A 24,431-nucleotide genomic window follows, 5' to 3' on the forward strand; every position below is an offset into this window, starting at 1 on the left:
GTCACCCTGCCGGCCTTCCCCTGGCCTGCCCTGGGCTCCCCTTAGCAGCAGCAGCTGGGCCTGTCTCCTGAGGGTGCGCAGCCCATAAGTTCACAGGCTGTGCTGGGTCAGCTATGCTGCCCCAGCCGTGGAGCTGCCCCCTGGCTCCCCTGCCCGACTCCAGGGCTCGGTGTCTGGCGATGTCCGCAGTCAGGATGGACCATCCTGGAAGGAGCACCCACTCCCCTTGGCTGCCGAGAGACCTTCAGGCTCTCCCGCCCCAGGCTGCTCTGGGAGGCTTGTACATTTGCCCAGCTCCCCAGGGGTGGGTGTCAGGAGTAGCCAGTCCAGAAAGGGTTCCACACCCCACCCCTACCCCATGCTTCCAGAGTCCTGAGTTGAGTGGGCTCCCCTCCTGGGAAAAGGTTTAGGGGGGCCTTCTGCAGGTACCCGGCCTTGGAGGGCCCAGTGGAAAGCACAGCTTCCACGGCAGTCTGGAGGGACAGACATTTTAAACTCCTGGGTCACCGAGGGCAGGCGACTGGTGGTGGAGAGTAAGTGCGGGAGAGGGCTCCAGCGTCTGCTGGCCCACACCCACACTCTCGCCTCCTGTGGCGGGGCCTGGAGGAGTGACCTACAGGACCCATGGCTGAGACACATGCACACATCAGCTGCTCCTTCAGCAAACCCGGTGCTGCTGCTTAAGCTGAGGGTAGCCCTCAGTCCACGTGCTTTATTGGGCCCCTCCACAGGGTCTGCAAGGGCCCGTCCTACAGTAACCCTGAGTTAGAGAAGCAGTCCCAGGGCCTGACACCTTGGTCCCTCCCTCTGCCCCAGGCATGGGGTCACACACTGGGCCGTCTAGTTCAGGCCACTCCAGCAATAGGCTCCTGCCCCAGCCCTGGGCCCTCCTGCAGGATGGATGGCCCAGCATGGCCCTGGGGACAGTGCTGACAGATCCCGACCAGCTGTCTCTTGCAACACTGTCCCCTCTGGATAGGGCTGGGCCGAGGCAGCCCCCCCCTGCTGCCCTCTGAGGAGGGGACATGGGCTGCGCGCCTGCAGCCCTCTCAGGAGTGAGTGGGAGCTCCAGGAGGCAGATGGCATTCATTCCTCTCACCCTTGTGACGTTCTGTATGGTAGAAGTGGAAATCATTGAGCAATGGCTCAGAGATGAGGACGCTGAGGCCAGAGGTTGCAGGCAGCCAGCACAGGGCCAGGCCTAGAATCCAGGCCTCTTGGCTACAGACCTGAGTTCTTCCCGTCTCTTTTGCCCTCATCTGGTCCAGCCTGGACCTGGCAGCATATGGGGGTCCCTGGGCAGCTCTGCCGGGCCTGCCCCCACAAGCCCAGGGGCCTGGCGCCCTCACTCTGCAGGGTGGGCCTAGAAGGGGGCTGGCTTACTGGGCATCAGCTGGCTGGGCCTCCAGTGACCTGCCAGCAGAAATAGGCGAGCATCATGGGTGCCAATTTCCTACCTGAGATAGGCTGCAAGGGCTCCAAGTCTCAGTACAGCTCACACTCACCAGGTCTTCTCTGGTAGCAACTTCTGGAGCTGAGTATAGACCCTGAAGATGGGGACTGGGGTGTGGCTGGAACACTGAGTCCACCTCGTCAGGCTGTTCAGCCCCACGGGGCCTGGGCCTGACTGGGTCTATCCCCCAGCTGGGGGGCCGGGCTGCTGAGCCCTCCCTGCCCACTTAGACAATGGCAGGTCAGCATCCAAGCCAGGCCTCGGCTCAGGCTCCTGGAGCCTGCTCTCCAGGCAGGATGCCCGGGGCCTGGTGGCTGGACCGCTGCACGAGGGCTGGGCACAGACCCCAAGAGCAGGTTGTCACCTGTGCTGTCTCCTCCTGTCTCCAGGTGGCTAGAGATGCTTATGGTCTATCCCAGGACCAACAAGCAGAACCAGAAGAAGAAACGGAAAGTGGAGCCTCCCACACCGCAGGTAGGTGGTGGGTTTGCAGAGTGAGAGGTGGTCTCACCAGCGTTTTCTCCTTCCTACTTCCCTCTCCCTTTGACCATCCAGGGGCCATGACCTGCACGTTCCTCACAGAACCACCGGGAGGGCCTGCTGCAGGGCAGTCGCGCCTTGTACACATGGTCCCCGCAATGGTCCAGGCCAGGCCGGGGGAAGGTGCGTGCTGGTGGCGCGCAGACCCCGGGAAGGTGCATACCGGGGGCGCGCAGACCCCGGGGAAGGTGCGTGCCGGCGGCGCGCAGACCCCGGGAGGGTGCGTACCGGGGGCGCGCAGACCCCGGGGAAGGTGCATGCCGGTGGCGCGCAGACCCCGGGGAAGGTGCGTGCCGGTGGCGCGCAGACCCCGGGGAAGGTACGTGCCGGCGGCGCGCAGACCCTGGGAAGGTGCATACTGGGGGCGCGCAGACCCCGGGGAAGGTACGTGCCGGCGGCGCGCAGACCCTGGGAAGGTGCATACCGGGGGCGCGCAGACCCCGGGGAAGGTACGTGCCGGCGGCGCGCAGACCCTGGGAAGGTGCGTGCCGGTGGAGCGCAGACCCTGGCGCGACCACAGTCCCCTGGGAAGGGCAGTGCGTCCCAGCCGAGCGGGGCCTCTCAGGGTCCCTGCTCACACTTTGGGCTTGACCGTAAATGGTAAGATGGTCAAATGCCTGAGCTTGTTTGCATCGAGTTCATGGGGTCGCAGTGACCATCGAGGCAGTGCTGAGCCCGCCATGCTTGGGTTACTCCTGGAGTTCCGCACCACATGTCACCATGCTCCGTGCCTCACCTGCCTCTTAGAGCTGCCGGGGCCCTCAGTGAGGGCGGCATGGAGTCTGGCACCTTGGCGCTCCGTGCTTGCATTACCTCGCTGAGCTGCAGCGTCAGGCAGGGGAGGGTCCCCTCCATGCCCACTCGGGAGGCCCTTGCAGCTACGTCTCGGCTGCCTCATAGGCTGCCTTTCTCTGGTGGCCAATGTCCATCCTCTGACCTGACCCTCCCCAAGGAACCAGGGGCCCCCAGGGCAGCAGTCCCTGGAAGGCACTTAGCAAAAGTACAGTCAGATTCTCTCCTGGAGACAGAAGATGGGGCTTCTGTGAGTTTCCTGCTGGGAACAGCAGCTAAAGACAAATCCCCACAGCTGCATGGTTTGAGAGGGAAACAGCCAGGCAGAGTAACCGTTTCAGGGCACTTGGGACTCCCAATTCCGCATGCAGAAGACAGCGTTCACCAAGACCAGGGACTTGGGTGGGGGTCCCTGCTTCCTGCTGACCCTTCCTAGTGACCCCTCCCCACAGGTGCCTCTGGCCCTGGCCAAGATGGCTTTGCTTGGACCCTGAACCACAGTTGACAACAGGAGCCAGGGTGCAGGGGTTACCTGCCCCCGAGGGTCTCTTATTGCCAGGAGCTTGAGGTCCCAGCCTGAGATAGCCACTGAACTTGGCTGCTCCACACCACCCACTCCAAACCCTGTAGACACCACCTTGGCAGCTTCTCTGCTTCATTCAAGGCCTTGACCCCAGGGGTGTCCAGTAGCCTTGGTGGCCTCTGCAATGTGGGGGTGACGTTACACTCTCCCTGGGGCCGACTCCCCTGAGTTAGCCTGGACAGTGGTGGGGTTTCTCTCTTGTTGGGTATTGGGGTTCCCTAGGCAGGTCTTCCCTCTCCACAGCCTGACGGTGAAAGCATACTAAGCCCCAGACTGGAATATCGGGGAGGCTGATGCCTTAGGGTCCCCTGTACAGACAGAATCCCAAATCTCACCTCTTCCATGGCCCAGGCAAGGCCTGGTGGCTGCAGCACCCGCTCTGCTGTGCTGGGTGTTCTTGGCCGCTGTCCTCGACAGATGTGTTCTGGCAGGAGAGCTGAGCGTGGGTGAGGCGGCCCCAGCCCTCAGTGGTCGGTGCTGCCTCGTGCAGAGAAGTGCTGCCCAAGCTAGTCCCAGAGGGGGCCGTGGGCACGGGGGCAGGGCTGGGTACCAGGACCAGAGAGAAACAGGCCTCAGTGCTGTCTCCGGGGAGCTCCTTACTCACCCTTTTTGAATACTGAGATGCTGGGTTAGTTTTTTGTGACTGCTATGACAAGTTGCCAAAACTGGATGGCTTAAAACAGTAGGCATTCGTTCCTCCTGAGTTGAGGAGAGCAGAAGTCGGGGTGTACAGGGCTGTGCTCCCCTCACAGCTCCAAGCGCCTGTCTTGTGGCCGCATCTGCCCCTACTGCCTGGCCTGCCTGGGCCCTCCTCTGCCTTCCCTGCACCTGTCTGTGTGTGACCCCACTGCCTTCCTCTCCTGAGGACCCTCGTCATCAGACAGTCAGCACAGCACATTTCAGGAGCCTGGCTTTAACCACTTCTGCAGAGAGCCTTTTTCTGGGGCGGGAGGGGGTGGGAGGTGGACATGGATGTGGGCCAGCATTCAGCTCCCTGGGGAAGGGGAGTGCTTCTTCACGGCACCCTGGAGCTCAGTGCAGAAGGGAGAATAACACACCCTAGGCATGACCAGAGCAGTGGGGCAGCCTTGCTGTCCCATTCCAGCCCCCCAGTACTCCTGGGCTCTCAACGCTTGCTGCTTCTTGCCTGGCCTCAGAGCCTGGGAAGCAAGCAGACCTGTCGGTTTGGAGCTAGAAGAGACTGGGGGGCCCCCTGGCCTGTGACCCCAGCCTGTCTGCGTCCACACGGGTTCAATGAGAGATCACCTTTACCTCCCCAGGAGCCGCTTTCTCCCTGGGTGCGGCGGCAGCTCCCCAGTCAGAGGGGCCTGCCTGGCAGGTGAAGTGTGGAGACCCCTCAGCCAGGCTGGCCCTTGCTTTCTGCCCTGGCTCAGCCCCTGAGAGCAGGCGAGCACAGAGCTGTCTCTGTGTTCTGGACACGCGCAGCTGTCCGGGTCATAACAGAAGGAAGCCATGAGGGTGCTGGGGCTTTCCTGCCCCCGAGGCCTCCCCTGTGTAGGGTGAAGGCAGCATGGCCCTCAGCTACTGGCCCCCACTCTGCTGTCTGTGCTCCCGGCTGCCTCGTTCTCCACACCTCTGCCTTGGAGTGAAGCATCTTTGCTTTCGCTGCCCCCAGTGACATCACCAGACTTGGCCTAGTGGCAGGAGAGAGCAGGGTAAGCACAGGAGAGAAAGAAGTACCTGCTGTACCAGCTGCACTTTGGAGGCTGCTCTGGAGGGCAGGCAGGGTGGCATCTGCTGTGAGGCCAGTGCCAGGTTGGACAGCCTCAGCAGGAGGCGGCTTGGGCTTGAGAAAGGGGTTATTTTCACAGCTTTGTCCATGCCCTTCTGGGCCTCACACCTCAGATTCCTTGTTGGGGAGGCTGCAGCCATGGGCCTTGGCAGTGGGGGCTGATGGCCACTCCCCCCGCAGCACACCTTGCCTGTCTCCTTGCCTGGCCCCTTCTGCCGGCCTCTGCCAGCCCTTGTTGCCGCCTCCACCTGCCCGCCGAGAGCGACTGCACTCAAGGAAGACCCCTATGGCTATGGCTTACGGGGTTCAGCAGGTGCAGGCCAGGCTGCAGGCCAGAGCCCTCAGGTAGGTGTTGGGTGAGACCAACCGACCGGCTCCAGCTCTGTGGTCCAGATTGTTGGGGTCTCTAGGCAGGAGGCAGGGCTGTGGGGCTCTGAGCTGTCCTGGCCGTATCATGTGCTGAGCCATGGGTCCTTGCAAAGGCTCAGGATGGCTCTTGGCCCTTGCAGAACACCCATTTTCTCCCATTATGGTGTCTGGCCTTGGTACTCCAGGGACCTCTGGACCCACAACCCAGAACATTGACCTCTCTTCAGTTTCTCCTGCAGCTGCAGGCTCACATGGGGCCAGTGCTCAGTCCCCTCGCAACTTCCCACCGTGCAAATGTGGGCGTGCATGTCTAAGACACACCTGGTGACTGCTGACATCACATATGCGTGTGTTTTGCAAACACTCGCATTTTGATGACCTGTGTTGTGTGCAACCCTAGCCAAGGCCCCAAGTTAGAACTGGGCTCTGGTGGGCTTCAGAAACGAGGCTGCCCTATGTGGGGTGGGGGGATGCTTGGGGCCTGAGGGCCGAGCCCCTCCCTACTGGCATCCAAGACTGGCCAGGGCAGGGGTGGGGGGGAACTCTGGCTTCGTAGGGGTGTGCTGGGGCTCTTGGGCCCCTGCGCATGCCACCGTGCCCATCCTCCGTGTCCTCTCCTGACAGGGCGCCACGGTTCTTGCCGCCTGGGGAGGAGGCATGGAGCCCATTCCCACTGGGCCGCAGAGCATGCATGGGCCCAGGTCTGAAGGCCTGCCCTTTGTGGTGCTCCCCTTCTGCCCCTCGGGGTGGGGTGGGGGGTGGGCTTCCAGGCGGCGCCAAGGGTGTGCGCTCTCCGCCCTCACCCTGGGGGCGGGCTGACAGAGGGCCCAGGAAGGGTCCTCCCACCTACCTCCCCTTCCTTGGATTTTCAGTGCCAAGGCCTTGGAAGGACACGCGGTCCGGCCTTCAGGGGCCCCTGCTCCACACAGGGTCTCGGCAGGGTTTGGAGATGGGCTGGCAGGGCTCTGAGCAGGCGCCCTTTCTCTCCCACACACTCGGACCTATCCTGAGGCCTTCCTGTGCAGAGGAGCCATGGGCACTTTGCACAGACCAGGCCTCAGTTGGGAGCGTCCCTTCCCTGGAATCTGAGTGCCCCCACCCAGACACGTGGCCATCCACGCCCCATAGACATTTCTTCCCTGCAGGGCCCGGGGCCTGCCAAGGTGGCCGTCACCAGCAGCAGCAGCATCCCCAGTGCCGAGAAAGTGCCCCCCACCAAGTCCACGCTCTGGCAGGAGGAGGTGCGGGCCAAGGACCAGCCTGAGGGGGGCAGTCTGAGCCCAGTGCAGAGCCCAGGCCAGGGCCCATCGCCCACTAGCTCCTCCGGGGAGCCTGGGCTAGAGCGCAAAGAAGGTACGTGGGAGCCAGGCTGCCCGCAGCTGCCCTGAGACTGCCTCACCTTCTGGGGACATGTGTCCAGCCCAGCAGAGCCAGCTCCAGGCACTGGCCTTGGGCTTCGGGGACCTGGTCATGACCTGGGCCTCAGTTCCCATCTGCCTCAGCCTCCAGCACCCATGTGGCCAGGGGCCAAGTATCCTGGTTCTGGTCCTGGCCTTGCCCCTTCGGCTCCTTATTCCTTCTGTAAAGGAGTGAGATGGTCAGCCTCAGGTGGCCACGGTGAGCCAGCACCCTTTGCAGGGCGGGCAGACCCCAGGCACCGAGCTCCTGGCCTGAGGGGTCTGGAGGTAGATGGAATCTAGGCATACCCCGGCCAGCCCCACTGGCTCCAGGCCTGCTTGTTTGACCAGGTTCTTTTTGGTAGGGTCCAGATGGGGCCCCAGAGGCCCCTGGGTGGGGGGCTGAGTGTCTGTTTCTGTGTTTGTCCTTCTTGCAGCCCCCTAGGTAAAGCAGGGCAAGATGACACTGGAGGGAACAGTTGGCATGGCCACATTCTTGACCTGGCGCCCCGGCGTTGCCTGAGCAGAAGGGGCTCAGGCCCGGCCACCCTCTCCCAGCTCAAGAAGGCAGTGCCAGACGCTGCCAGTTCTTCCCACTTATATGTTGTCTAGGTCATTTAAGACATGTAGACAGTTGGCTCAGTGCGCCGGCTCATTCAGGCCGAAGTGCTCTGTGCTCTGCAGAAAGCCTCTGCGCCTCCCACGGGTTGACTACAAACCCAGAAAGCCGATTGGCTTTTGGTTTCCTCCATGACATTTGTTAAGAAGTAGTTTTCTGAATGAAAAGTTAGAATGTCATGGGCCAAATATCTGTGAAGGTTGGGAGAAGGGTCAAAGGAGAAGGTGTCACCACACGGAGGGTGGAATTGAACAAACAAGCTGGGTGCGGAGTCAGTACAGTGGTATTTCTTTCCGTCTCCAGTGTCTTGGAGCAGCTAGGACTGTAAATTGTGCAACTGTAACCCATACCAAACTCTGAAATCTGCCCTATTACTACTTTGAAAGATGCTGCTTATTTGTATATATATTATATTTCACAATAAAACACGTTTTAAAAAAAATAAAATATAGATCCATCAAATCTGCGTGAACATATGAAGCCCAGAACTAATGCATGGATGAAAGTCATTTTGAAGTGTTCCAGCGAAGAGCACTGCAAGGCACACACATGATTGCAGTGGTGCATAACTCAGTCAGTCAGCACTTATTAAATTCTAGCCAAGTCCCTTTTTCATTTACAAAATAGTTTTTCAAGAGATCATAACGTAAAGCTGCCTGTCCTAAATTTTGTATTGAACTGGGCTCACATACATAGCCTTATATAAAATGCCTAATGTACATATAAATCTCTTAAATGTACATAATTCTTGAAATTTATTTGATAGCTGCACATCAAGAAAGAATGATGTAAAAGGAGGTTATGTGGGGACCTCCTTCCTGCCGTGGGTGGACCTGTCCCCACTCGGCCGGGGTGGACACACAGGCCCTGCACAGAGGCAGCAGGGAGGGGAGCTGGCAGCAGCCCTCCAGGGCCGTGTCCCCTAACGCTGCCCACAAGAGCACGTCGGGCTTTTGCCTTCCTGCTTGGAGCTTGCGTGGGCTTTTCTTTTCCTCTTAAGTCTCAGGAGGTGAAGAGGGCTGTGGGGGCCGGCCACAGTGTCTCCCCTCCTCCCCTCTCTTCCAGAGGCGAGCGCCATGACTAGTGATCGCATGGACTGTGGCCGCAAAGTGCGGGTGGAGAGTGGCTACTTCTCTCTGGAGAAGACAAAGCAGGACTTGAAGGCTGAGGAGCAGCAGCTGCCCCCACCGCTGTCCCCACCCAGCCCCAGCACTCCCAGCTCCAGGTACAGTTACTCCGAGTCACCCTGCCAGGCGCTTGGCCGTCCCCTTCCTCCCCCAGGTCCTCGAGCCTCCAGCCAAATGGTCTGCAGCATCTCCCTCCACTCCCTGGACGCAGCTGACCAACCCCCCGCTCCTGTGGACTCCAGCCCTGGGGGGCGGGGAGCAGAGAGACAGGGGCGCACGCCTGCCCTTAGAACCAGCAGGCAGTATGCCGCCCTGGCCGACGTCCCGAAGGCCATCAGGATCAGCCACCGAGAGGCCTTCCAGGCAGAGAGGCGGCGGCTGGAGCGCAGGACTCGGGCCCGCAGCCCTGGCAGGGAGGAGGTGGCCCGGCTGTTTGGCAGTGAGCGGAGGTAAGCAGGGTGTGGAAGGCTCTTAGGGCACACCCACGCATGCCCCTAAGCCTTCCTCGGGGAAGCACGCGTGTTTTCCTCTCCTGCAGAGCATGGCAGGACCTTGCCCCTTGCCCTGGACTCCGGGCCCCACGCTGAGCTCCTGGCAGGCAGAATGCAGGGTTTCTGAGTAGCTGGGGCCCAGGCCAGTCCGTGACCCCTGGGCTTGTGCAGCTGACCTGCTGCCCATGCCGCTGTTCACAGCGACCACTGCGTCAGGGGTGTCTGGAGAGACCCTAGAGGGGGTGGAGGCTCCTCTTGCCCTTTTGTCCTGGGAGGGGTCCAGGCACTGAAGGAGACAAAGGGGAGGGGGCTGCAGCCACCCCGTTCCCCACCTGGGAGCCACCAGAAAGGCCAAGGTGGCCTGCAGACCCAGATGTCCCTCACCCTCAGGCTGCTGCCGCAGGAGATAGCCCTTCCTCTCCTCCCGCCTCCCCCGACCCTCGTCGCACGGACTACACACACCCAGGAGGGTTGAGACAAGGACTTGACACCCTACGAGTCTCCAAGCCCAGGCCTGGACGGAAGTGTGCCCAGAGCCTCTCCAAAGACGCTCCCACCCCGATTTTGAAAACTGTGGCTTTGCCTAGCCTTATTCCCCTTGGGGCAGGTGTGCTCACCTGGATGGGCCCTGGACAGGTTTTCAGTGCACCACAAGCCTGCTGGAACAATTTGAGCATGTAGATGTTCATTTTTCTAGGGGAAACCCCAGAGTTTTTATTAGGCTCCCAAAGAGGGAGCCTTCAAAAAAGAGGTTCAAATCTTGGTTCTAAAAGTTTTCCCAGCGTCCCCTGCTGCCCCGGCCCCAGCCCGAAACTTACGGGCTGGGGAGATGTAGGACCTCAGAGATGTGTTAGCTACCTTTCTTCCTTAATGCTTACCTGCTCTTCCAGGTATTCCAGGTGGAAAGGGCAGGGGGCCTTGTGTTCAGACCCCCATTCACACACTGTGAAGGGGCATAGAGGGTCAGGAAAACGTGCCCAGCTGTGTTGGTTTCAAAGACAGAAGCAGGAAAAAAAAAGAGAAGCAGAGCACACCTTCTCCTTAGGGAGAGGGAGAGGCAGCTGAGTGGTGGCATGCCTGCACTGGCTGTCCTGGCATCCCTGGTCCTAGACAGAGACTGAGGGGGGAAGCAGGGTACGCGGTGCAAGCCATGGTGCCGCTAATGGTGGAGCCGGCCCAACCCAGCCGCAGCCCTGAGTCCCTGCTCCCTTGGACTGAACCAAGGAAGCAGGTAAGTGAAGGGACTTGCTGCTGTCTTGGGGGCCGGGACCGGGGGCTCCAGAGGGGTCCACGAATCCAGGTTGACGCTGCTCCACAAAATTAACACCGCACGTCCTGCTTGGCTTGGCTGCGTCTCAGAGAAGTCCATCTTGATTTAGTGTCTCTGGGCCTGGGGTGCATCGGCATCTGGGGGCTTCACTTCCCGCCTGCTCTCTGTCGCTCTGCGGATGGGAGCCCAGCACACTGCACTAACACGGGAAAGCTGCTCGCTTCCTTACTTACAACATCGGCTTGGCTGTGTCCCTCTCAGCCCACCTGGGCTTGCTTGGCTTCCTGTGTCCTGAGTCCTTAGAGCAGAGCCCCTGATCTGCAGGACTTAGCCACAGCTCCCTGGGTGGCACGGACACAGGTCTGTCTGAGATCCAGGCCCCGCGGTACAGGACCTGTCCTGTGGCTGCCCAGTCTGTCTGGGCCCAGGCAGCTCTGGGCTTTGATGACCCTCCAGTCTCGGAGAATGTTCCTCAGCTGTCAAGTCCCCACTGACTGCTGAGGGCAGCTGTGCTTCTCTTGGGCTGCTGGTAACTGGCAGCTGGGGCCATCCTCTGTGGAAGTACTGAGCCAGCTGCCCACAGCCAGTCCATTGGGCACGCCCCGGGACCTGGAGAGGTGGGCTGAGGGAGGCGCAGACGCCTGCTTTCTGTCCACCGGCTTCTCAGTGCTTGCAGCCACGCCTGCAGTGCTTCTGGGGGCCCAGATATGCCTCCCCCATATCCCAAGTCAGGGTCCGGGGCGTCATCAGGACCCCGACCCCTCCCGCACCGCCCCTGCGGTGGCCTCTGCAGCCCTGCACACTGTGGGTGCAGGCCGCCCTGCTCCCAGCTGCTTTTCCGGGGTCTTCCATGTCAGGCTGGAGGGGCTTGCCCAGGACACAGTGGGTATGGAGTTTGACCCAGATCCTTCCAGAAGGGCGGGGACAGGGCTGAGCAGGCCGCACACTGGCCAGCATCCCTTCCGCGTACTCTCACCACTCCTCCCCTGCAGGCTCTGGCGCCTCCCGGAGCTGTGGGCCGGCGCACTTTGGGACTGGGCCTGATGGAAAATAGCTTAGAGGGTCATGTTTTTTTTACTGGTTGCCCTCCCCGAGGAAAAGCTGGCCTTTGTGGGCAGGTCTCAGGAGTCAAGCCCTTTCCTCTCCTCTTCCTTTCAGAGGAAGATTTGTGCCTCTGGGCTTGTCAGCTCCTCACTCTGCTTCCCCCAGCTGCCCCGTCCTTGGTCAGCAGTGCTAGCCAGGCCATCTCAGAGGCCTTGCTGTGGGGTCCTGTTCTTCCCAGGGGTCCCGAGAGAGTAGGCTCAGGCTGATGGCCACCCCACTCCCCGGCCAGCAGTGCTGTGGTCATTCCCTGGCCAGCGGCGCTCTCTCGCAGTGTGTGTGCAGGCCCCAGCAGAGTGAGCCCGCTTGTCTGTCTTGGTTCCTGGATGTTCTGGGTGTGGTGTGTGTCTCGACGGTGCCCCTTCCCGGGCACTCACTCAGCAGCCTTGTTCTCTTGCAGGTCCTCCCCTCCGCTCTCCTGCCGCGACGTTCCTCGCCCCTCTCCGCTGCTTCGCTCCCACCTCAGCTCCGTCTCAGCAGTAGACAGCCTGATGATGTCACCAGCCCTTTCACATGAAATCAACTTGCTGCTTTTTGTTTTAATTCGGGGTCTGATTCCTCTTACTTTCGGCAGAAACCATGTTAATTCATGGGTCTTTTTCTTGCTAAGTCTCAGCCCCCTGGGATGGGGCTGCCCCGTGATTGATCAGAGAACAGCCTGAAGCGGTTTCCCTCAGGTGACGGCTGCCTGTGGGTTTCGGGTGCAGCTCAGGCGAGGCTGGGGCCGGCCAGGCAGATGCGAGCGTGCAAGCATGCCAGCCTGCAGGCCAGGAGGGCTGAGGGGCTCCTGGAAGGCTGCGGGGGGCTGCGCCGTCCTTCCCTCAGCAGGGAGAGGGCCAGGGGTGAGCCTCCCGGCCAGTGCCCCTAGAAGCCCCTCGGCGCCATCTCAGATGCCACAGCTGTGGAGTTGGGGCCACTCAGGAGTCCCTCGTGGCCTTGGGCCACCCTCTGGTGTCGTGGGAAGGGCCATCCTCCCTGCAGCGGCCCTGTGGCCTCTCTTGCAGGAGGTCCCAAGTCATTGAGAAGTTCGAGGTGCTGGACAGCGAGCGAGCAGAGCACATGGAGACCAACCCGCCGGCAGGGCCCGAGACGGCAAGCGACGGCCGCCAGGGCCGCAGTGAGCAGAGGGCCTTCCCCCGCAGGCGGGTAAGCCTGGGCCTGGCTCTGCCGGGGGTCGGGGGGGAGCTGGCCTCAGCGAGAGGCCACGCGGTCAGACTCGGGGCATGCCGGCTCATGCTTGTGACTCCGTCCTCCCGGGGCAGGCCCGCCTTCTCCGTCGTCGTGTCGCAACGCCACCCGTTCTGATAAAGGGTGTTCTGATGCACATCAGACCCCACATTGTATCTCGAACCTCCCTTCTCTCGGGGGTGGTCCCAGCAGTGAGGTTGAAGACAGTGCCATCCTCCTTCCTTCAGCGTGGCCGCGGGACCCTCGTTCCTCTGCTGTTCCATGAGGTCGGGTCAGCTTCGCAGTGACCCCCAGGCGGCCCCTGCTGTGTTCACAGCTGGAGGGGAGCACCGCCCCTGGGTTTCTCGCTGCCCCCAGCCTCGCACTCCTGCCCAGGAGCCCAGTGCACAGAAGGACGAGGCCACTGCCACAGGGGCCAGGGTGGGGGGTGCAGGCAGGAAAGGGACCCCAGCGGGTGTGTCTGAGTAAAAGACCATGCCGGAGATGGTGGGCTCTGGGACCCTGGCTGCGTGAGGAGGAGACACCAGCAAGGAGGCTGGGGTTCCAGTGCTCGGCCCGGCCTGCCCCCGGTCACTCGGGACCCTGAGCAGCCATCCCCCAACCCGTGAGTGAGGCCCTCCCGGCATCGCCCTTGCACCGCACTCTGGAGGGCTGGCTGTGGCTCCTCGTTGTGCCCGAGGAGCTGTGGGCGCTGCCGAGTTGTGGACACCAGCTCTGGCTCAGGCCCTGGACGGCCACGGCAGCTGAGCTCTGCCATCCTTGGCTGGGCATGCACTCACGGCGGCTGCTCTCTGCCACAGGACTTCACTGCCGAGGCCAGCACAGCCTCTCTCCTGGACACTGTGGCCTCCCCCCTGTCTCCGCACCGAAGAGCCAAATCACTGGACAGGAGGTCCTCGGAGCCCTCCATGACGGTGAGCCCAGCCCGTCCTGGCCGCCCACAAGCCGGTTTAGGGGACACAGCTCCGTCACCCCCCACCCGCCATGGGTCACCGTTGTCTCTGTCATACCGAGCCCCTGCCTGCCGTTCGGGGTCTGAGCCATGCCGAGCTGCAAGCCCCGGCCTAGCCAGGATCTTCAGAAGTGTTCCCAGCCCCATGAGGGGAGACCTGGGAGGTGAGACAGGTGGAGACTGGAAACTGGGAGTCTTCTTGTTTTGGGTGTTTCCTGACGCTGTGGAGGCAGGAGTGAGTCACGGCCTGCTGGGCACCTTTGTTGTCTTCATGAGGACCTTTCGCCCAGTAGAAAAGCAGGACTGTGCGATGCACTCTGTCTCCTGGAGCTGCAGGGGCTGCCAGTCGAGCCATCAGACAGGGCCGCTGTTGGGGCCTGCTCCCTGCGGGGCTCCTCTGGGGAGGGCCTGCTGCTCTCCATCCTCCTCAGCCTCTCTCGGCTCCAGGGCTGCCCTCCACCCCGGAAGGCCACCCCTGCTGTGGGGCCCTGTGGATTCCCAGACACTGGGACACAACCAGGGAGGAGGCTGTGCTTCCTTTAGTCTATGTCGCTTGAGGGTTGGCTGCAGAGGGTTCCAGGATATCTTGTCGCGGTGGTCGTCTTGTCATTTCTCATCTGTTCTCTAGAACTCCTTCCCTGTCCTGGGAACACAGAAAGGCATCAGAGCCAGCTGATCAGGGTGGCCGAGAGCAGCGTGTGCTGGGTAGGCGGGTGGGCTGCCCACACCTCCTGAGCACGGGCCTTCCGGTCCTCCCGTGGCCGTCCAGGACATCAGCCCTGGGCCTGAAGCTGCACAGAGGCACGCGATCAGGCGCCCTCCTGCCACCCCTTGGTGCTGGCACATCTCAGCTTGGTACATGTGGAGGTGGCGAGCACGTGTGACGCATACCTTCGGCTCCGACCGTGGGGCCCGCTCAGTGGTTTCTCATCTGCTGTCTCAGTTTTGCCACGGGTGGGGAACCGGATGCTAGAATCCATTCGACGCTCTCATTGGGGCTGTTTCTCCTTCTGAAGTTCTTGACCTGGACTCTGCTTCCTAAGCTTTGCTCTCAGTCTTCTGTGGTTCCTGCAGGAACTTCTGGGTTCCCCTTTCCACCATCATTGCTGATGTCTCACTTCTCTCTTGTGTGCTTGGTGGTCTCTCTGCTGGGTTCATGCGTCTCTGCTCCTGGTGTGCCCTTCCAGTGGGCCCCTCCCAGGCCTTAGTGGGCACCCCCACACCCACAGCTTCTGGACAGACGCCTGTGGAAGGTGGGGCTGAAGGCAGCATCTGGGGCAGGAGGGGCTGCAGAGGCCTGTCCAACAGGTGGAGAGACCCTTTTCTTTGGTACCCACTTCACCTGAACAGAGATGTTGTCCTCTGGTTGGGGTGCTGGGTGCTCTCCTCTCAGCTGTTCTTTCTTTCCCTTTCCCAGCCCGACCTGCTGAATTTCAAGAAAGGCTGGCTGACCAAGCAGTACGAGGATGGCCAGGTGAGTGCACAGGGCAAGGACAGCTGCACCTCACCCCCCCGGCCTGGCACACCCTCTTTGCCCAAGGGCCAGGACCATGGCTGAGGCCAGCTCCTCCGCAAACAGATGAGATGCGCAGTCTGGTGTCGTTTCCCTGCAGAGGGGAGCCGTCGAGAGGCCCCAGGTCAGGAAAGGTCTCAGTGTCCAGCTGTGGCGATATCCCACAGCCTTAGCCCCACCTCCCCAGGGATAGAGAGATCCTCTGGCTGTGGGTCGGCGTGAGTTTCTATGCCAGGCAGCACAGTAGACGGTGGCCTTGGGAGGAAACTGGCTGGTTGACCTTGGCAGGCCCTTGGGGAGCCAGAGGAGTTTCTTTCTTGCCAGGAAACTCCAGCAGGAAGAGTCCTTTGTGGCTGGGGCAGCCACGCCAGCTCCCCAGGTGCCCAGACAGCATCTCTTTCTCCTGCATGTCAACCCCTTTGGCCCTTCCTGAAGATCCAGCTCCCTCCTGGCTGCTTACAGTAAAGACTGGGGACCTGGTGGACCCATGCTGGCCGCAGCTGGGGCACACCTTCCTGGATGGCCCCAGCTGTCAGAGGCTTCTGGAGCTGGGTGGAGGGTGGTAAAGCATCATTTACCAGCGCACTTGGAGCTTAGAGAGCCCACAGTGGAGGCCACCTCTGGTCCTGGGCTGGCTTTTCCCATAGCAGCCATCCCATGGACACTAGTGAATGGCTGCCTGCAGTCCCAGTAGAGTCCTCTCATCAGGAGTCCACTTGCCAGGAGGCCCAGCCTGCCTCTGCTTGACCTGTGCCCTGGCATGTTCTCCAGGACTCTGCCTGCGGGTAGCCTTGGAGCAGGAACATGCTACTGAGTAGCTGAGTCTCTTTTTCCTTCCCTTTTAGTGGAAGAAACACTGGTTTGTCCTGGCAGATCAAAGCTTGAGATACTATCGGGACTCTGTGGCTGAGGAGGTGAGTGTCTGGTGAGCCAAGGGGACAGCGGAGGCCAGGCCGAGGGGTGTCACTCCTGCCACCTCACATCCCGGCTGAGACCTGGTGGGCAAGCCTGGACACAGTGAGACCCTCAATAGCATGGCAGGGGCGTCAGATCTTTAGAGACCCCACGTTAGGTCACTGGGAGCAGTGGATGAGGGCAGCTTTTCTTTTCTCTGTTCTTTGAAAACATTAAGGTGAAGATGTCTTATTTGAAAGCCCAGGGTGGGCAGTCTGGGTTTTGACATGGTGAATTGAGTTGTCGAAAGAACTGAGCCAAGCCAGGGCCCCGTCTGCTGGATGAGAAGGAGCTGTGTGGACATGCTTTGCTGGCACCCACTGCAGGCCTTGTGCCTGGTTGCGGGCTCATACGGTTTGCTGGAGCTGCCAGAATGCAGCATATTAGAAATGCGTTGGCTTTTACAGTGGGAATTGATTAGCTTACAATTTACAATTCCAATGCTGTGAAAACGTCCAGATCAAGGCGTCAGCAGGATGGACCCTTGCTGAGGAAAGGCCGCTGGCCTCTGGGCTCCCCCGTCAGAGGGAAGGCGCGTGGCGGGTCTGCTGAGCCTTCTCTCCTGGGTTCTGCTGCTTTCAGCTTCTGACCTCCATGGCTTCCTCTCTCAGCTCCTCCAGGGGCCTTTCTCATTGGGCTCTTTGGCCTTTTCTCTGTCCTTTATCCTCTCAGAAAGGACTCAGTGAAGGGATTAAGGTCCACCTTGAGTGGACTCGGTCACATCTCAGTTGAAATAGCCTAACCACAGCAGGTGTGCACCCACAGGAGTGGAGCAAGGGAACCTGGTCTTTCTGGGGTGCAGAACAGCGACATGCCGCCACAGAGGCACACTGGAAGAGACTCTTTTTTCTTCATCCAAAAACATAATCTCTTCTGAGCAGTTTAGCAAGTTTGGGCTCCTTCCTTTTTCCTGGCGCTGCCACTTCCGGGAGTCCTTCACATGTACTCCCTCGCACATAGAAAGGTGCACCTGGACGGTTGGTCCACGTTCTTTGTGAGAGCAGGAGATCAGAACCTGCCTGGATGCCCATCCTCAGGGGGCTGCTTTGATATTTGTTATGTGCTTGTGCTTAAGAGACCCTGAGTCACCGTGGACCAATGTCGGAAGACATGCTGCTGCCAAGGCAGGTGCAGAGCCGTGTGGGAGGTCAGGGCCAGTGGTGTGCCCAGCCGGGCCACTCGGTGCAGGTGTGGGTGCTTGTGTCGGCCTGCACAGACCCCTGGGAGTCCCCAAGACCCTTTCAGAGGAGCTGGAGCAGCCAAAAGTATCTTTGTAATTCTAAGATGCTGTTTTACTTTTCTTTTTTTTTACATGGGCAGACACTGGGAATCGAACCCAGGTCCTCTGGCATGGCAGGCAAGCATTCTTTACCTGCTGAGCCACCGTGGCCCGCCCGCTGTTTTACTTTTTGCACACTTTTGACATTTGTGCTGATGGGACAAAAGCATTAGGTAGACCCTGCAAACATAGTGCCAAGTGAAACAAGCTGGCAACAGAAGGACAAATACTGTAAGGCTGCTCTTATATGAAATATCTGCAGTAGACAAATCCGTGGAGACAGAAAGTGGACTAGAGGTTTCCAGGGGCCTGGGAGGGGGAATGAAGAGTTCTCGTTTGATGGGTACAGAGTAATCTCTGTTTGGGGCCATGAAAATCTTTAGAAGTTGGTAGTGATGGAATTGCATGGCACTGTGGGTGGGACGCAGTGCGGGGTAAGCTGCTGGGGCCGCAGCGCCAGCCTGGACCATATCCCTCACTGTTAGACAGCTGAGGTTCCGCAAAGTGTCAGTGTCAGTTGAGAGTGTCTTGTGGTTGAGTACGGAAAGTTGATCATTTTTTTAAATTATTTTTTAATTTTTTTAATGTATTTGTGAAACATAACCACATACAAACACAAACATTCTTACCGTATGATCATTCCATTCTTGCTATATGATCAGTAACCCACAGTATCATCACATAGTTGTATATGCATCATCATGATCATTTCTTAGAACATTTGCATCAATTCAGAAAAAGAAAACAGAAAAAAATTCATACATATCAAACCCCTTACCCCTCACCCCTCCCTTTCATTGATCACTAGCATTTCAATCTTCTAAATGTAGAGAGTTGATAAATTTTGGTGGCCACGCTCAAATACCCACATTGGATGTTGGGTGTGGTGAAATGGGGTAAGCATCAGCCACTCCTGCCCCACCGGACCACGGCGGCCACCGGGGGCAAGTGCTCAGCGATGGCGCTGCTGCCCTTTCGCGGACACCACCTGTCCTTGGCCTCTTCATTTTTTAAAGCAGTAAGCAGTGACATTTATCGAAAGGTTCGTTTACTCTAGAAAAATTAGTGCAGATGTGCTCAAGGGAGAGACATGCCCCAAGTGGTGTGGATTTAGCTTGTTTTATAGGCAGGCTTTGCTGGTAGTGGTTTTCCACTTTGACCTCTGAATGCCAGGTGTCTTCTCTGTTTTAGGAGGAGCCTCCTGTCACCTACTAGACGTTTGTTTTGGGCACATAGTTTAACGATCTTTATGACCCTAGGCTTTCTAGTGTTAATTATGAGTCCAGTTTGGGCCCAAGATTTTATAAGCTTTGTGGTTTGGGGGGAGTTTGGGGACTTAGGAAAGTTGTTGTTCTAGGGAGTTTGCAGTTGTGAATTGACTGCTTTGGAGCTGGGCAGGAAACCAGGAACCACAGCCTGGGTGCCTTCTCCACCTCGCCTCGCCTCGCCTGGTCAGCGGGACTAGTTTATCACAGGTCCTCCTTTCCCAGGGGGGTGGGGTCTTAATTACAGCACCACAAAGGATTACTGGTATGTCAGCCTGTCTCAGTTACTTTTATTGTTTTCTTTGTGCTTTCCTGAATAAAAATGGAAGTTTAAGCAAATTAAGATGAGTAGTAAAGCTGTTTACCATTCTGATTTCACATTCCCTTCTTTGGTCAAGGGAGTCTCAGGACTCCCCCAAGACAAGGGAGGTTGTTCTGTTGATTAAGGCTTTGGTAATTTAGGCACACAGGGAAAGCACAAAAGAGCTTAATGGCTTTCAGTCTTTGAGACGCAAAGTTGGTGAGCTCTGAGAGGACTGCTCGGCTGAAGAGGAGCAAGGAGCAGCGGCACAGGCACAGGCGCAGTTAGGACAGAGGGTAGGAGCGTGGTGGAGTGTTGCTGTGCTGCAGGCTGCTCCGTCCACTGTTTTCACAGGTTTTCTGCATGTCCCTGAGCATGGGAACAGAAGGTCCAGGTTTATAGTCTGATATTGAGAAATGAGGTTACAATTACCATACAGACAGCAATAGGATAGACAAATAATTTTTTAAATGTGTTAAGTAGTTTTGGTGCTTAAGATGCTGTCTGTACACAGCCACTGTCCAGGTTAAGCTGTTTCAAACAGACGTCACAGGTGGGCAGGTCTTGGTTAGCTGGTCTGCGTGCTCAGCAGCCATGTTTGTGGAATGCGTCCATGGTGTAGCTCAGTCAAGGAAGATGTTAGATGAACTTGACGAAGCAGAAAGAAACCTGGTGGTCAAAACAACAGCGATCACAACGAAGAGCCCGACCAGACTTCAGCTCCACAGATGGATGTGACCTCGACTGCCCCTTGGACTCTTGACGACACACCAAGTGAGCCTGTTCCTTCCGGGAAAACAACTCAGCACTGTTGCCAACGACAGAATTTGAACTTGTGAGCAAGAATTTGAATTTTGAAAGATCCGTGTTTCACCATCGCGAGTTTGACAGTGTTCCTTAACTTGGAGGGTTTGCTGATGGGATGTGTTTTTATCGCATCAGACCATGTGTTAACATGTGGAGGCCATGCCAGAACGCAAGAGCCAGCGTTTTCCAGATGGCTGATGCGTGACATCACAAAGCCGTGCATGGGTGAAAGGCCGACCCAAAGAGAGGATGGAGCAAACGTGAAATTCCACTAACGTGATTTCGGATCCCATGTGCTGCTCACCTATAATCAGTGGCCATGAGTATCTGAAAGCTTTTTAAAAATCCTCTCCTCCCTTTCCAACTGCATATCTGCATGAGACCACGTTCCTTCATGTACTCTGACTAAAACAATGTATTGAATCGTGGAATGTAGAAGCAGATTATCAGAATCCGGCTAAACGTTAAAGAGATTTACAGAAATGTAAAACAAGGTCACTCTTCTCACTGAAGTGTTTATCATAAAGGAAAATGATTTTTTTTTAATGAGGTGATTTCTTTTTACTTAAATGAATAAATCCATGCATACATATTTTTTCTATTTTAGTTTCTCATGTGGTATGTATGAATGGCTAAAGCCCACCTAAACAGAGTCTTTGGATTCCTCAGTAATTTTTAAGGGTGAGAGGGGTCCTGACACCGATGCGTGTGAGCTGGCGCCCCAGGCAGCCTCTGCGGGCATGGGGAAAAGGCTGCTTCCAGAGCGCGCACTCTGCAGCTGGTGCCTTTTGAAAACCCAGCCCGGCCAAAGCAGCACTGATGGCCACGTGCTCGCAGGGCTTTGGGGTCACTGAGCCCTTACTGTCCCTCCTCTCCCCTCAGGCAGCCGACCTGGATGGGGAGATCGACCTGTCCACCTGCTGCGAGGTCACCGAGCACCCGGTGCAGAGAAACTACGGCTTCCAGATCCATGTGAGCGAGGATGGGGGTGGGGGGTGGGGGGGCAGGGTGCTGACCGCAGGGGCAGCCGGGGGTGGGGGGGCGGCTGACCACAGGGGCGGCTGGTCTTCACACCTGAAAGCCTATTGGCCCATCCGTGGATCCCCCAGGCCAGCCCCACTGCTGCCGTTTGTCCCTCCGTGTCCCGTGGCACCCATCCCCCACCCCCACTTTGCGATCTGAGCAAAAAGATGAACAGTAACAGCTTTCTCCTTGGGGCTGTTTGAGGCTTGTTGTTACTAAGCATTTTGGTTTTTTTTTAACTTTTTGTTGTCACCTCTATATAACTCACCATTTTCCATGTTACATACTTTCAAGTGTGTGATTCAGTGGTGTTAATTCCAGCCACATGCTGTGCTGCCATCACTGCTATCTTACCCCAGCGTTTTCACAGCCTCATACGGAAAACGACCTGGAGGCAGGCGTGCCCTCCCGTCCCTCCTGTCCTCCCCCTCCCGAGCCCCTCCTCACTCGTGGGCTGCCTGTCTCTGTGCATTTGCTTATCCTCAGTATTTCATGTATACAAGATGACACAATATTTGTCCTTTTGAGTCTGGGTGTGTTTCACCCCAGTGTGCGGTCTTCAGGTTCAGCCATACTGCAGCATGTGTCAGCATCTCAAGCCTTCAGGCAGCAAGGTGTCCCCTTGTATGGTGGGCCACATTCTGTTTATCCGCACACCTGTAGATGCACGCTTGCGTGGCTTCCGCCTTTTGGCTGTGGAAAATGAGGCTGCCATAGATATTGGGGTGTATGTGTCTGTTTAGGGCCCTCTGTTCAAATCTTTGGGGTATATACCAAGAAGTGGGGTGATCAGGTCATATGGTAATTCTTTGTTCAGCTTTCTTAGTTGCTGCCAAATGGTCTCCATAGCAGCCGCAGCATTTTACACTCCCACCAGCAATGCCCAAGGGTTCCTGTTTCTCTCCACATCCTCACCAATAGCAGCTTTCCATTTTTTAAATAATAGCCATCCTAGTGTGTGTGAAGTGGTTTTCATTTGCATTTTCCTGGTGACCAGTGGTACTGAGCATTTTTTCATGTGCATGTTGGCTAATTGTATGTATTCTTTGGAGAAATGTCTGCCCCAGTGCTTGGCCCATTTTTTAATTGGGTTGTGTTTTTGTTGTAGTTATCCTTTCTTAGCTTTTTAATGCTGCACTGTGGGGCTGTTGGAAGGATGTGGGATATGGAGAATAAGAATGAAACTTTATTTTCAGAGTACTAGATTTTTATTCATCTACTCACTCATTACAAGTCTCTGTTTTTTTTTCCCTAAATCTTGGACTCAGATTTTGAGACTGTGATTGGCAAGGTGTTGTCTGTGCCCTCAGAGAAATAATCTGATTGGGCAAACAGAACGTTTTCTCATTGGCCATTTCATCAAAACCAAATGCTGAAGGGTCCCGGATCATCGGGGCAGCTGGACAGAGCTTAACAGGGGTGACCTGGGGGCTTGCTTTCTGCAGCCAAGCACCCTGGCAAGGTCACCTTTTGCAGGGCTGTACCTCAGGTTTTTGGCAAAGACACTCTAGTGTATAGCTGCATTTATCCTTGATAAGGTGTGCTGGGACCAACTCGCATTAGCCAAACTTAGAGGAAACTGAGGTCCATAGAATGGGGTATTCAGCCGCCATGCCTCCTGGGCTGCTCGCAAGCAGGTCACAGCCAGCAGCTGCCACCCTGGCCAGGGCTCGGGGGTCATCTCAGTGGCCAGGTGTCCAGCATGGTGTTCCGTCCCCCGTGTGTGTGTGTGTGTTCAGAAAGAAATATAACAATGCCAACTCGACTAGTAATCTTTAAAGCAGCAATAAAAATTTAGCTTATATATGATAAGATAAAAGGAAATATAGGTTCTAAAACTGTATTTCAGAAACAAAATAAAATTAAAATTAGAACGGGGGGTACAAAGGGGATAGAATTCTCACCTGCCATGCAGGAGACCCGGATTCGATTCCCGACTCATGCAGTTCCCACAAACGAGAGAAAAACAAACAAAACGAAAATTGAACAAATGATGCTGCAATGAAGGGATAGTCACATGGAAAAAGAATGAAATGTGACCCCCCCCCCCCATATAGCATACAAAAAAAAATTAGAACGCACCCCATGTTGCTGGCCTCTGCCTGCACTCAGGAGCCGCATGGTCTGGTTGTCTTCCCAGGTGTTGTATTTATAGTGCTCTGTGGCCTGGTCCCTGCTTAGTGGGCACATGTGGTGCCCTGGGGAGCTGGGGTTGTGCCCCCGGGCTGTATGCCGAGCCCTGCCTCCCACCCCTGACCCTGCCTGGCCAGCTCCCACCCCTGAGCCAGTTATAGTCCACGGCTGCCACTGTCCTTTCCCCAGGACAAGTGGGGCGTGGCTGGGCAGGCACCTGCCCTCCCCCCCCCCCCGCCATGCTCGCTTCACTCTGATGGTGCCTCACTTCAGGGCTCAGCCTGCAGCCCCCCCGCCCCCCACAAGTCCCAGGGAAAGGTGCAGTTGTTTGTGGTGCTGAAGGGAGCAGATGGGGCTCAGCCCAGATCCTAGAGACCTTTCGGTTCTTGGGGGAGCGAGGCTGGGGGCAAGAAGGGCACAAATATGGCAAGGCGAGTGGGGGGTGTTCAGGGGCAGATGGCTCACCCAAAAGATGCTTCTTGGTGGGGGGGCAGCTGCTGCACCCCTGAGACTTTCCGGCCCACCATCCTCTCTGCCCATGTGTGTGCTCCTAGGTCACCCACCCCCTTGCCCCATGCGCTCGGCCCTCCTGCCCTTGCTGGCCTACCCACCAGCTTCCAGGCCACTCCCTGTGACTGCCACTGCTCTTGTCTGCGGAGCATAGGCAGGTCTCAGGGTGGAGCCACCTCCCAGACAGCATCCTGCAGGCCCAGGCCTTGTCCTGGAGCCGCTGCACCCTGCCGCCCACGTGCAGTCCACCAAGGGCCACGCAGGCCTCTACCCCACAGCCACCCCTCCCTGCCGTCGTCCTCACCACTGGACGTGGCCGCTCCCTGCCTGTCTCCGCCCGCCCACCTGGGAGTTTGCCCCTGCCCCGCTGCCCACTGGCCAGGCATGTACCCACTCCACACCGCCTCCAAGCACAGCCTTTGCAGCCTCTGGGCCCATACTCGTTTTGCTGCACTGCCTCAGCCACCTTCCCCGCTTGCCTGCGAGTGCTCTGCAGGAGGGGCAGGCCTCTGTGTCTGCCTGTCTGTCTGTAGGTGCTCGGTGGGTGGTGGCTGAGGAAGGGAGGCGCTGGGCTCAGCTGATGCGCAGGAACAGGCCCATGCCCGGGTCCCCTGCTGACTCCCCAGGAGAGTCTGCCTCACGCTTGTCCTCCTGGGAGGCCTCGGGCCGTCCCCAGTGCAGACCCCTCCCTGGGAGTGGGCGGCAGCGGCCGTCTCCTCCTGACCCGGTGTGTGCTCTGCGCAGACGAAGGAGGGCGCGTTCACCCTCTCGGCCATGACGTCCGGGATCCGGCGGAACTGGATCCAGACCGTCAGGAAGCACGTCCACCCCGCCGCTGCCCCCGACGTGACCAGGTGAGGCTGCTCTCCGCCCTGCCCCTCCCGCTTCTCGGTCCTGGGACCTGTGGTTCTTCCCGGACCTGCGCTCCCCAGTCCGCAGCAGCCTGGCTCACCCTTCCTGCCCTGGGCCCCTCTGGCCAGCCTGGTCCCATCCCCTGGGGCTGCAGCTGGG

At 58.1% G+C, this 24,431-nt stretch overlaps 1 protein-coding gene across 10 annotated transcripts in view; it reads left to right on the forward strand.

Annotated features, from left to right (window-relative positions):
• The window catches only part of MPRIP (myosin phosphatase Rho interacting protein), a 144,565-nt gene that overhangs the window by 92,437 nt on the left and 27,697 nt on the right, over window positions 1–24,431 (forward strand). For 7 of the 10 annotated variants that reach the window (XM_077163340.1, XM_077163344.1, XM_077163343.1 and 4 more), the window contains 9 exons: window positions 1,843–1,927; window positions 6,636–6,843; window positions 8,572–9,082; window positions 12,500–12,641; window positions 13,484–13,597; window positions 15,053–15,109; window positions 15,994–16,062; window positions 20,637–20,726; window positions 24,165–24,274. In XM_077163340.1, the coding sequence (XP_077019455.1) occupies window positions 1,843–1,927; window positions 6,636–6,843; window positions 8,572–9,082; window positions 12,500–12,641; window positions 13,484–13,597; window positions 15,053–15,109; window positions 15,994–16,062; window positions 20,637–20,726; window positions 24,165–24,274 (1,386 nt within the window). The remainder of the gene's footprint in view (window positions 1–1,842; window positions 1,928–6,635; window positions 6,844–8,571; window positions 9,083–12,499; window positions 12,642–13,483; window positions 13,598–15,052; window positions 15,110–15,993; window positions 16,063–20,636; window positions 20,727–24,164; window positions 24,275–24,431) is intronic. The other 3 variants (XM_077163347.1, XM_077163349.1, XM_077163348.1) reach the window with 1 other exon arrangement.

Source organism: Tamandua tetradactyla, chromosome 6 (genome assembly GCF_023851605.1).
Source record: "Tamandua tetradactyla isolate mTamTet1 chromosome 6, mTamTet1.pri, whole genome shotgun sequence".
Classification (NCBI taxonomy): domain Eukaryota; kingdom Metazoa; phylum Chordata; class Mammalia; order Pilosa; family Myrmecophagidae; genus Tamandua; species Tamandua tetradactyla.